At 43.4% G+C, this 12,252-nt stretch overlaps 1 protein-coding gene across 3 annotated transcripts in view; it reads left to right on the top strand.

The window, feature by feature from the left end:
- Nucleotides 1-5,949: 5,949 nt before the first annotated feature.
- TMEM87B (transmembrane protein 87B) overlaps nucleotides 5,950-12,252 on the top strand; it is a 50,534-nt gene continuing 44,231 nt past the window's right edge. For all 3 annotated transcript variants that reach the window (XM_047068050.1, XM_047068048.1, XM_047068049.1), the window contains exons 1-2: nucleotides 5,950-6,229; nucleotides 9,823-9,883. In XM_047068050.1, the coding sequence (XP_046924006.1) occupies nucleotides 6,038-6,229; nucleotides 9,823-9,883 (253 nt within the window). In that variant the 5' untranslated portion in view covers nucleotides 5,950-6,037. The remainder of the gene's footprint in view (nucleotides 6,230-9,822; nucleotides 9,884-12,252) is intronic.

The raw sequence follows: 12,252 nt of genomic DNA, 5'->3' as shown, positions 1-12,252 counted from the left end.
GATTCCATTTTACCTCCCATCATGATTTATTAGCTATAACTTTTTATTCTTCTAGTAATTATTTTAAGATTGGTAGTTATATGTGTAATTTATCACAGTCTCTGTTCAAGTGATATATCATTTAAAATATAGTATAGGGGCGCCCGGGTGGCTCAATCGGTTAAGCGTCCAACTTCGGCTCAGGTCACGATCTCATCGTCCGTGAGTTCGAGCCCCGCGTCGGGCTCTGGGCTGATGGCTCAGAGCCTGGAGCCTGCTTCCGATTCTGTGTCTCCCTCTCTCTCTGCCCCTCCCCTGTTCATGCTCTGTCTCTCTCTGTCTCAAAAATAAATAAACGTTAAAAAAATTAAAAAAATAAAATAAAATAAAATATAGTATAGGGGCACTGGGTGGCTCAGTCGGTTAAGCGACCAACTTGGGTCAGGGCATGATCTCACAGTTTGTGATTTTGAGCCCCACATCAGGTTCTGTGCTGACAGCGCAGAGCCTGGAGCCTGCTTCAGATTCTGTATCTCCCTCTGTCTCTACCCCTCCCCCTCCCCTGCTAATGCTCTCTCTGTCTCTCTCAAAAATAAATAAACATTAAAAAAAATTGTATTAATGTAGTGTAAAACCCATACAATAATATATTTCCATTTCTCCCTTCCTGGACTTTATGCTATTACTGCATGGATTTTATTTCACACATGTGATAAATCCAAGGTGATATTATTATATTTGTTTAAATAGTAAAATAACTGTTAAAGATATTCCAATAATACGAAAAGATCTTACATATTTACATGTTGTTACCATTTCCACTGCTCTTTATTCCTTTGTGTGAATCCAGTATTCTATCTGGAATCATCTTCTAGACATTTTTTCTCAGGCTGGTCTTCTCATGATGAATTTCTACAGCTTTTTAAATCTGAAAATGACTATTCCTCTTGTTTTTGAAAGATATTTCTGCTGAGTACTGACGTCTAGATTAAAAGATGTTTTTTCTTTCAATTCTTTTAAAAATGTTTCTCCATTGTCTTTTTGTTTTTATTGTTTCTACAAGAAATTTGTGTCATTCTTATCACTTTGTTTTTTGTATTTAACATGTCCTTTTTTTTCTGCTTTTAAGATTTTTTTTTATCACTGATTGTATGCAATTTGCTTATGATATGCTTTGGTGTCATCTTTGGATTTCTTTCGTTTGGCCTTAATTGATCTTCTTGGATCTGTGAGTTTATAGTTTTTACCAAGTTTGAGAAAACTTCAGCCATTATTTATTCAAAAATTTTTTCTGACTCTCCCTTCTTTTGGGATTCCAATCGCACATATATTGCGCCACTTGACTACTCACTGATGCTCACTGCTTACTGATGTTTAATTTTTTTTCATTCTTTTTCTTTTCTGAGATTTTGATTCGTTTTTATTCCTGTGTCTTCAAGTTCACTAATATTCCCTTCTGCAGTAGTCAATATGCCATTAATCCCACCCAGTCTATTTTTTTTTTATCTCACATGCTGTATTTTGCATTGCTAGAAACTTAATTTGGTCTTTTTTCTATTTTCCATGTCTCTACTTAACTTTTGAACATATGAAATTAAGTTACAATGACTTTTAATATCCTTTTCTGCTCATTCTGACATGTGTCAGTTCTAGGTCAGTTTCAATTGATTTTTTTTCTCCTCCTTACATCTTATATTTTCCTAATTCTTTGCCAAGAATTTAGTTGGATGACAGATATTGTGATTTGACCTTCTAGGGTGCTGGAGATTTTTATATACCTATAAATAATCCTTGAGCTTTGTTCTAGGATACAGTTACTTGGAAACTAACCTTTTGAGTCTTGCTTTTAAGATTTGTTAATTGGGCTGAAGAACCATGTTTAATCTAGGGCTAATTACTCCCCACCATTGGGGCAAAACACTTTTGAGTACTCTAGACAATTGCCCTATAAATTATAAAATTTCCGAGGTTAGCTGATCAGGACAGGCACTTTTCCCAGCCCTTTCTAGTACTGTTCCTTCTTATTCTTTTTGGTGAATCTTTCCTTGGCCTCAGGCAGTTTCTTCATGTGTAGAGCAGTTCTCTGCTGAAGATTTGAGGAGGACCTTCTCTAGATCTCAAGATTCCCTCATTGTACAGCTGTCTCCTCACTATATTGAGTCCTGCCAACTAACTGCCTTACTCACATTGGACTCCTAGCTGAGTCTTCTAAACTCTGAGAATCTGCCAGGCTCTGCTTTAGTTTCTCCTCCCTGTATTGTGGCCTGGAAACTTTCTTAAGCTAGTAAGCCAAACCTATCATAGGGCCCACCCTTCTTTTTTTTTCCTTAGGAATAATTGTCCATTGCCTGATGTCCAGAGTCTTGGAAACTGTTGTTTCATATATTTGGTCTGTTTGTTGTTGTTGTTTTAGGCAGGAATGTAAATTTGGTCCCTACTGCTCTAGCTAGCAGAGGTCTCTAATGTACCTTTTACAAAACGTTTTATTATGGAAAAATTTAAACTTACACAAGAGTAGGCAGGAGGGTCATGCATCATCTCCACGTTTTAGGAAATGGTCTACTCATGGCCAATCTTATTTTATCTGTATCCCCACTCATTTCTCTTCCTCTTGTATTATTTTAAAGCAAATCCCAGACATCATGTACACTGATGTTAGTATTTTAGGGTGAATTTCTGCAGTGATCCCTGTCAGTGCCCTCCCCATATTCCTCCTATCTTTTCACTTCAGTGTGCCTGAACTGACTCTAGCATCTCTTTGCTTAAAGGCTTTCCTCAAAAGTGGGGAAAACTGTGCCCCGCTCACAGCAGCCTGGAACTGCAGTCTCTTTGGTGCCCTCCCAGGGGCAGACCCTAACCAAAGACTAACAGGTGTAAATATGTAAATATCTCAGCTCCTTCATCCCTTGTGTGAGGTGATTCTGAGGCTTGTGCTTCACATCTTTGTCCCAAGTTTCTCAATGGGACTGTGTTCCCTTTGCCCACGGTAGTAGCTGATGTGATAATGCCCCATTTATTAACTATATCCCCTCCCTGGCAGATTTGCTCACTCCCTGTATCAGTTTTCCAGGGCTGCCATAACGAAGTACCACAGACTGGGCGACTTAACATAATGTATTTTCTCATGATTCTAGAAGCTAGAAGTCTGACATCAAGGTGTCAGAGTTCAAGATGTCAGCAGGGTTAGTTTCTTCTGAATCTTTCTTCTGGGCTTATAAAAAAATTTTTTTTAATGTTTATTCATTTTTGAGAGACAGAGAGACAGAGCATGAGCGGGGAAGGGGCAGAGAGAGGGAGACAGAATCTGAAACTGGCTCCAGGCTCTGCACTGTCAGCACAGAGCCCGACACAGGGCTCTGACACGGGGTTCCGACACGGGGTTCCGACACGGGGCTCAAACTCACAAACTGAGAGATCATGACCTGAGCCGAAGTCAGACGCTCAACCGACTGAGCCACCCAGGCGCCCCTCTCTTCTGGGCTTATAGATGGCTGTCTTCTCCCTGTGTCTTCACGTGGTCTCTGTGTGTGTGTGCGTGCGTGCGTGTGTGTGTGTGTGTGTGTGCGCTAATCTCCTCTTCTTTTTTTTTTTTTTTTTTTTTTTTTTTTTTTTTATTTTTTTTTTTTTTTAATTTTTTTTTTTTCAACGTTTATTTATCTTGGGACAGAGAGAGACAGAGCATGAACGGGGGAGGGGCAGAGAGAGAGGGAGACACAGAATCGGAACCAGGCTCCAGGCTCCGAGCCATCAGCCCAGAGCCTGACGCGGGGCTCGAACTCACGGACCGCGAGATCGTGACCTGGCTGAAGTCGGACGCTTAACCGACTGCGCCACCCAGGCGCCCCTAATCTCCTCTTCTTATAAGGACACCAATCATACTGTAGTAGGGCCCACCTATACAACCTCATTTTTACCTTAATTACCTCTTTAAAGGCCCTATCTCCAAAGACAGTCACGTTCTGAGGTATTGGGGTTAAGACTTTAGCATATGAAATTTGGATGAAAAATTCAGCCCATAACACTCCCCTGCTGGTGCTGCACCTCCCAAATGAACTACTACTCATATTTTTATCTCAGGGTCTGCTTCTGGGCAAACTCGTATGAAGGAAATCGCTAAAAGATAAGGACTCTTGAAAAAAATAACCAACTTACCCCTGTACACCTTTGATATCCACAGTTCAAGGCTTTACCCATTCTGCCTTGTATTATTGGCTTTTTACATGTGCACATCTTTTTATATTTTTACAGCCTCACAGTGATGACAGAGACTATGCCGTACTGATCTTATCCCTGACCAGGTAATGCCTTGGATGTAGGAGATACCAGTGCTGCTTGATTTGCTCAAGTCAATGACAGTTCTAATCTGCCTTGGAAACTAGGTTTTAATAGAATAGCCACAAAATCTAAATGACAAATAAAAGTACTTGTTCTTTAATAATGTAAAATCCTTGCTAAGTCAATTGCCAGCAATCTGTACAAATGTACAACACCTAGCACTAAGGTACATAATATATGTTGCCTGAATTAAGGTTCTAATGATTTAAATTAGAGGTATCTATAGCATCATCAATTGGACACTAAAAACTCAGGATTACAAAGCCACGATTTTTATGTAAAATATCTTCAAAATGCTAGTGCCACCTACTGGTGAGGATTGGCTAGTGTTCTAGGAACCTATTTCTTAGGGCCCTTGAATTTTGATGGTTGTATAACAAGGGGTCTGTCTATACAAAGCATTAGTAAACAATAAAAATTTGACACAATAAAAACATATGATATATAATCACAAGATTCTTGTGAAAAGGAACTGTCATACATTCAATCTTCACATTTATCGTTTTTTTTTTAATGTTTATTTATTTTTGAGACAGAGAGAGACAGAGCATGAACGGGGGAGGGTCAGAGAAACAGACACAGAATCTGAAACAGGCTACAGGTTCCAGGCTCTGAGCCCGACGTGGGGCTCGAACTCACGGACCGTGAGATCATGACCTGAGCCGAAATCAGATGCTTAACCAACTGAGTTACCCAGGCGCCCCTCACATTTATAAATACACAAGACTCTCAACTCAAACCTCTCTAGACTAGACCCTCAATAATGATTGGCTGAATAAGTGACTAGGGTGAATGAGGGTGACTGATAAGGCAAACAGAACCTCTTGACTGTAAATCAGTCCTATTTTACATTAGAACAGTATTAATCGAGGATTGTATTCTCCCTCTAGACATTATTTACATTTGATAATAAAGCAGTTCTGACAGCAAGCTTTCTAAGGCGAAAATGCTAGGCAAAGTACACTGTAAGACAAATTGAAGTCCTTTTAGGTTTAAGTAATCAGGCGGCTGTATTTGTCTGAAAATTACTACTGTGCTACCAAGTTATGCTTACAACACAATGCCTTGGGTTCAATTGACCCTGACTTCAAAGTACTTTCCAAACCACTTTCCACGAATTAAGAGAACAGTTTGTTTCCCTTGAGCTGTGAGGACTGGGATAGGGGCACGTGTATAGGATACAAGAAACTGAAACACAAGGAGCAGAAAACTTAAGCACGAAACTCCATCCCATATTCTCCATTAAGCATCAGACCACAGCCATAGCGAAGTCTGGAACTTGACCTTTCACCCCGGGCCGGTCCCGCCCCCAATATGGTCCCGCCCACGCCCCGCCTGTTCTCCAGGCCCCGCCTCCACACTCCGGCCCGGCCCCAAGCCCCGCCCCCACTCATATCTCCTCCCGCGCCCCCCCCGATAGTCGCGCCCCCCCCCCAATAGTCCCGCCCCCCAGCTCTTCTCCCGACCCCGCCTCCCGACTCCGGCCCGGCCCTGAAGCTCGCCTCCACGCTCTGGCCCGCCCACCCCTCCCACCCCCTACCCCCCCTTGCCGCGCTCTGTCTCCTTCTAGCTCCACTCCTGGGCTCCGCTTCCCGGGTCCGAACCGCGCCTCCCCGCCCAAGCCTAAACCCCGTCTCCACCTCCCTGTCGGAGCCACACCACACGACCCGAACCCGCCTCCCGGGGGCGGAGCCGTATCAGGTGTGGACCCGGGGCGTGGCGGATGTCCAGGAGCGCCAGGTGCGGCTTCCGTGTCAAGATGGCCGCCGCCTGCCGCATCGGAGCCTGGGTCCCGCCCGGCCGCCTCTTTGCCGGGACCCCGCTGCTTCGCGTCGCCCTCTGCCTCCTGTGCTGGGCCCCGGCGGCTGTGGTCGCCGTCCCCGAGCTCGGGCTCTGGGCAGCGACGATCAGCGACGTAAGTGGAATGTCGAAACAGAGGCGTGGCGCGTCTCGGGCCCTCAAGGGTCCTCGCCGGGACTCCTTCAGACCCCGGTTCCTGGCCCTGGACTTGTTCATCTGGTCTTTGCCGGGCCTGCTCCGGGTCCCTGATACTCCCCCTGAGCCTTTCGTCTGTTAACGGGCGTGGAGACCTCCCTCCTCCGGCTGGACTTGGGCTGTGGGGAAGCTCAGTGAAGCTAGTGCACGGGGACGGTTCTCCCTTCTGCGCGCTGCTGCTGTTCCTCCGGATCGCCTTTCCCTAAGTCCTGGCCCTTGGCTGTGCTCTGACGCGCTCTGGTTAGATCAGGTCGTCGTTTATTCAGACCCGAGCCCCCCCGATTCCTTGGCACTCCTGCCGGCATCTTTGCCTTTTGACCCCACCTGGGGCCGGGTGCAGCCAGAGGGCCACACCCGTGAGGCCACAGGAAGGACTTTCCCAGGCTTCGCTCTCAGCACAAATTTAAAAAGTGTGTGTGCGCCGCTTTCGTTTTCTTCTTTAAATGCGAGAGCTACCCCACCCCTCATTTCCCTCTTCTGCGGTTCCTGAATTTCTCGAGGGCTCCTGTCACAGTTCGGGGAATGTGTGTGTGGAGATGGGGTGGGATGTGTGATGAAGGAGCGTTTGAAAGGCTAGGCTGGAGGCATGTGTGTGTGGAAACTTCCTTTCCAGGGCAGGATATTTGAGAACTTGGCATCTGGTAGTTGCATGAGATGATGTAGGAGCGAGGCAAGAGTAGCATTTTGGAAAATTTTGCTAAAGAGGGGCAGGAAATCAGGAAGAGGCCTTATCTCCTGCTTTTCTGGAGTCAGATGACTCACCCAGCTCTGTTTTGAGATGATTATTTTCCATATGCATTGAAATGATGTCTAAGTTCTAAAGGCAAAACTTATATTTTGATTTACTCAACCAGAAACATTTAGTACCAGAGGCTGCAAATACTTCCTACAGCATAGAAACTATACAGGAAGGAAAGTTGGTCTCTTTCTCAATTTTTAAGACCCAGTGCTACCATTTCTTCCAGGGTCCTTCATTATATGCACCAGTGATAATAGTGTGTGCATCTCTATTACTGAATTTCTCTGGACAGTAAACAGAAAACTCCAAGAGCTACACTCATGGGTTCATGCTGCTTCTCTGGTGAATCGATGACAGTATCATAGAGACTAAGAGTAGACAATATTGGAAGTGAATAAGCTGTGCACAGATTGTTCAACTCCTTGACCGTATCTGTAAAGATCTTTGCCAACTATACTTTAAACAGTGCAACTCCAAAGGGCCTGCAGAAAGAATGACTTTGCTTCCTGAATGAGGAAGGTAATGTTTTCCTTGGATCCCACGTGAGGTCGGTAGCAGTCTGTAAAGCCCTGCTTTGCAGGGAGTAGGCTGATTTTCCCCCCATTGCAAGTTGTTGGAACTTGTCCTTCAGAACAAGAAAGGAGAGCAAGCCTTTCATTAATCTGTACTGCAGATGTCTCAAGCAGTGCTTCTTTTGATTGTAAAGGTCAACACATAGTTTGAGCACCTTCGGTATTAGACTGGCTGGCCACTGCTGTTGCAAAGATGAATTTTAGACAGCAGTCCCTTCTCTCGAGAAGCTCACACAGTAGTAGGAACAGCAGATTCATGAATAGTGATTACCTACACGGCAGCATTCTTAGGATATTGCTGGAGCACTGAGGGGGTCACCTAACCCCGCTTCCTAGAGTTGGTGCCTGGCTGGGTCTTAAAAGATGAGTAGATGTTACCTCAGTGAGGAAGAAGGAGGGAGCAGAGCAGCAGTGATGCAGGAAATTCTTAATGTTTCTGCTGAGTGAGGCTCTGGTAGGAGTGTTAGAGTGACTCAGGCCACCATAAACCTTCCAGAGCTTGCTTGGCCCTGGGCCTATGGCTAGAGGTCTAAACTCCAGGACCTGCAGGGTCTGAGGCCAGTGATATTTAGTGCAGTGAGCTAGATTTAGGACTGGAGGGGATGCTGGGGAGAGCGGTGGACTACAGATTACATGCTTCTTCTGAAGAGGGCAGCTACCATTCGGCTCCAGCAGGTGGATATTATATGGCGGTGTAGGCACAGAATTGCCAGGTCTCCTTTTTTGAAATGTGAAGCCAGAATCCATCTTTTTATCATGTCACCTAATTCAAAACTTTTTTCGAAAGGGTCCTGCTGATTCACAGAAACCCCATTTAAAGGTTGGAGTAGGCCACCAGGAACAAATTTTGGGTGTGAATGAGGGAGAGCCATTAAGGATTTTAGACATAAGTACCAGTCACTGCGGCTGCTATATCAGGATGAATTATAGGCTCAGATCTGGGGCAGAAATACCAGCTATTGCAGAACTGTAGGCAGAAGATGTTGAGAGCCTGAATTGGAGCAGTGGTGGCAGGGATGGAGAGGAAGAGCTACATTTGGGAAGTGTTTGTGAGATCAAGTAGGCATGCTTTGGGGGATTGGGCAATGGAGGTGAGAGACTGGAAGGAGCCAAGGCTGAGGTGACTGAAGATGGCATCACCTGCAGCCAACACGGGCAGTGTAGGAAGAGTTGGCGAGGAGCAGAGAGGACTGTATCTGGTTTAGGACAGGTTAGTGTGGAATGTCTGTTGAACATCCTCGTGGACATGACCTTGAGGCGGTTGGGTAGGCAGATCCGGAGCTCAGAGGAGGGGACTGGGCTGGGGGTTTTGTTGTTGAAACTGTGTTGGGGTGGGAGGCTATCAAGAAAGAGCTGTCTGTCATCAGCCTTTTTCTTTCGTTCCTAACCACTTGTTCATTGAACACAATCCCTTCTCACAGCATTTTTATTCTTGGTGAGGGCATTCATTAAATAACTAAGTGATAGATCATTTCGTTTTAGTTGTGGCAAGGGTTGTGAAGGATGGGTCCTAGAGATCATGGAAGGGAAGGCCTGGCCTGGTGTGGAGCGTCAAGGAAGACTTCCTGAGGAAGGGACTCTTGAACTGGGCTGAGAAGGGTAAGAAGTCACTAACAAGATGAGGAAAGTGACAGGGAAGGGTTTTTTCAGTCAATTTTCAGGTTCCTGAGGGCAGGAAGGAGTATCCTGCTTTTGAAGCACTGAGAGAAAGGTGCTAAAACAGGTGGGCAGGACTTTGACTATGCAGGGACCTATAAGTGGCAGTAAGAATCGGTCTGTTGTAAGACACAGTTAGGGAGAAGCATGGTTGTTTTATCAAAAGTACATTCATACCAGTATCGCGAGAGCAACTGCAGATGCACAGGTAGGACCCCTGTCCGAGCGGCAGCGATGGTGCAGGCAGCAGCCCTGACTCTCTGTGTGATGCTGGCCCCCGCTGTGATGCTAGAGGCAGGGGCATTCCGGAGCCTAGTAGAGAGTTAGATACATGGAACAGGATTTTAAGCAAGTGGGTGATATGACCAGATTTTTAAAATTATTTTAATTTTTTAAAAATTACTTAAAAATTATTTTTAAAAAATCACTCTGGTCACAGGAGTGCAAGAGTTAGAACTGTATATTCTCCAGGGTAAAACTGTACTCCTGAATAGAGAAAAAAATTTTAACTAGATTATTCTGTATTTCCTTGTGTTTTCATTTTAGAAATCAGGACCTTTGATATTTAGGAAAACTGTGTTTAACTCTACAGAAATCAGGTTTTCTGGTAAGTACAATAAACTAGTAATATTAACATAACAGTACATTATAAATGAATAACCTCATGTAATATAACAGAAACTGATATGTTACTAAAACTAATATATATTTTAAACTAGGCTAAATACTTGTTTTTAAGTGGTTCTAAAATTTTCAGGGTTTCTTTTGTTTCAGTGAAGACTTGGTTATTTTCAAGAATGCATTTCTCTGATCCTGTCTCAAAAAATGTAATATGAATCGTTCTTTAAAAATTAAAATTAATGTGTAATAAAGTAGGCTTCTGTAAAATTTGACTCTGAATCCCAGCTTTTAAAACTAGATGAATTCCTTTTATGAGTATATGAAATGTCGTGATTGTGGTAAAGCCTTTATGCCCCTGAAATTTTTATAAATATATCCATCACCATAGAATACAGTAAAAATTACTACATACTAACATTTTAATTAGGATTTTAGAGCTTATGAAAGTGAACTTATTTGTTAGGGACTATGTTCTCTATGTAAATGCCAATGTGTGAGAACTGCCAGGTTCTCATACCTCTTGAGGTTTTCAAAATATTTTTTTAAATTTTTATAGATTTTTTTTTTTTTTTTTTTAGTGTTTTATTTTGGGAGGAGCAAAGAGAGAAGAAGACAGAGGGTCCAAAGTGGGCTTTCAGCTGACAGCAGCAAGCCCGATGAGGGGCTCAAACTCACGAACCCTGAGATTATGACTTGAACCGAAGTCAGACACTTAACCAACTGAGCCACCCAAGGTTTTCAGTATTTTTGATGAATTTACAGCAGATCATATTTACTGTGGTCCAACTCCTCTTAGTGTTTCCAGTAACTTGACTAGGTAAATTGGCTGCCAAGGTTAAAGTTTTGGCATAAGGAGTAGTTTTTTGTTGAGTAAAGCAAATTGGCTTCCTGGGGATCCAAAGCCATGCCCCTTTTCTCTATCACAGTACGCTCAGGTCATTTGTTGGGTGATTCTGCTGTATGTCCAGCCATTAGCTAGACAGCAGAGGTGGTTCAAAGCAGTTCATTGATATCCTAGATCATCAGTGGTGGTAACAACTTGGTAAGAGGAAATTGAAGTCCAAGGTGGGTGAGGGGAAAAAAAATTGGCATCTAACTGCTTTAGTGAATTCAGATTTCAGTGGCTAGACAAGTAAGACTTAGGAGACTGTTGCAGACAAAAAAAAATTACATGGGGGGGAAAAAGTGATATGGACCAGTGAAACACATAATCTGATTTTAAAAAACCATACCTAATATCTGAGATCAGCTAAGAGTAGACCACACTCAAGACAGTGGTATTAATATATCTAAAGAAAGAATGAGGCAGAAGACAGTTAACAGTAAAAGCATAAAAAATATATATGTGAGGGTTTAGTTAAGTAAAGCAGACAGTGTCTAGTAGCACCGATGAGAGAGAGGTCTTCTTTTTTTTTTTTTTAATGTTTATTTTTGAGAGAGAGAAAGAGAGATGGAGTATGAGCAGGGGAGGGGCAGAAAAAGAGGGAGACGCAGGTCTGAAGCAGGCTTCAGGCTCTGAACTGTCACCACAAAGCCTGACATAGGTCTCGAACTCAGGAAGGGTGAGATCGTGACCTGAGCCGAAGTCGGACGCTTAATCGACTGAGCCACCCAGGCGCCCTGAGAGAGAGGTCTTCTTGAGCTGTGACTGTAGGTAGGACATGTGGCTGATAGATGTGGACGTAGTATCCATCTGAGCCTTCATTCTGGTGCCATGCTCATCAAGCAGCTTTCATCACCTTTGGGTATCCAGGAAGACATGCTGAAGGGAGAGAGTTAATCATTACACAACCACTTTACAGTTACTGTTCATTTGAAGCAGTAATTGGACATTCCAGATTATACATCTAAATTGGTGTTGTAATGAAGCAGTGAGAATGAGGCTCTGTGTTCTCACAGAACCAATTTTAATGCCTGCAAAAATCTAAGAATTAGTCCCTTGGATATGTGTCCCTGCCGTTTGGTAGATGAGACATCTGACTTTCCTTTAGGTGACCCCTCTTTTGGTAGCCCATTCAAGAGGTAGTCTTGTGGAATTGCTGCTGAAAATCTCTCAATGTTATTCACCCCCTACACAGAATAAAAGAAATATTCTATATAGTCATCTCAATATGTACAGAAAAATATTTGAAAAAATTCAACACCCATTCATGATAAAAACTCTTAGAAAACTAGAAATAGAAGGAACTTCCTTAAGCTGGTAAAGACATCTATGAAAACTCTGTAGCTACCGTTATACTGTCTGTTTTCCCCAGATTGGTCTATAAATTCAGCTAATTTCAATCAAAATCCAAGCTGACTTTTATGTAGAAATTGACTAGCTGTATCTAAAATTTATATGCAAGTGCAAAGAAC

The sequence above is a fragment of the Lynx rufus genome, unplaced genomic scaffold, assembly GCF_022079265.1.
Source record: "Lynx rufus isolate CCGP_SWC_20201006 ecotype Redwood Valley unplaced genomic scaffold, mLynRuf1.p SCAF_8, whole genome shotgun sequence".
Taxonomy (NCBI): Eukaryota; Metazoa; Chordata; class Mammalia; order Carnivora; family Felidae; genus Lynx; species Lynx rufus.
Note: the sequence above shows the minus strand (reverse complement) of the source record. Positions and strands in the feature narration are given on the sequence as shown.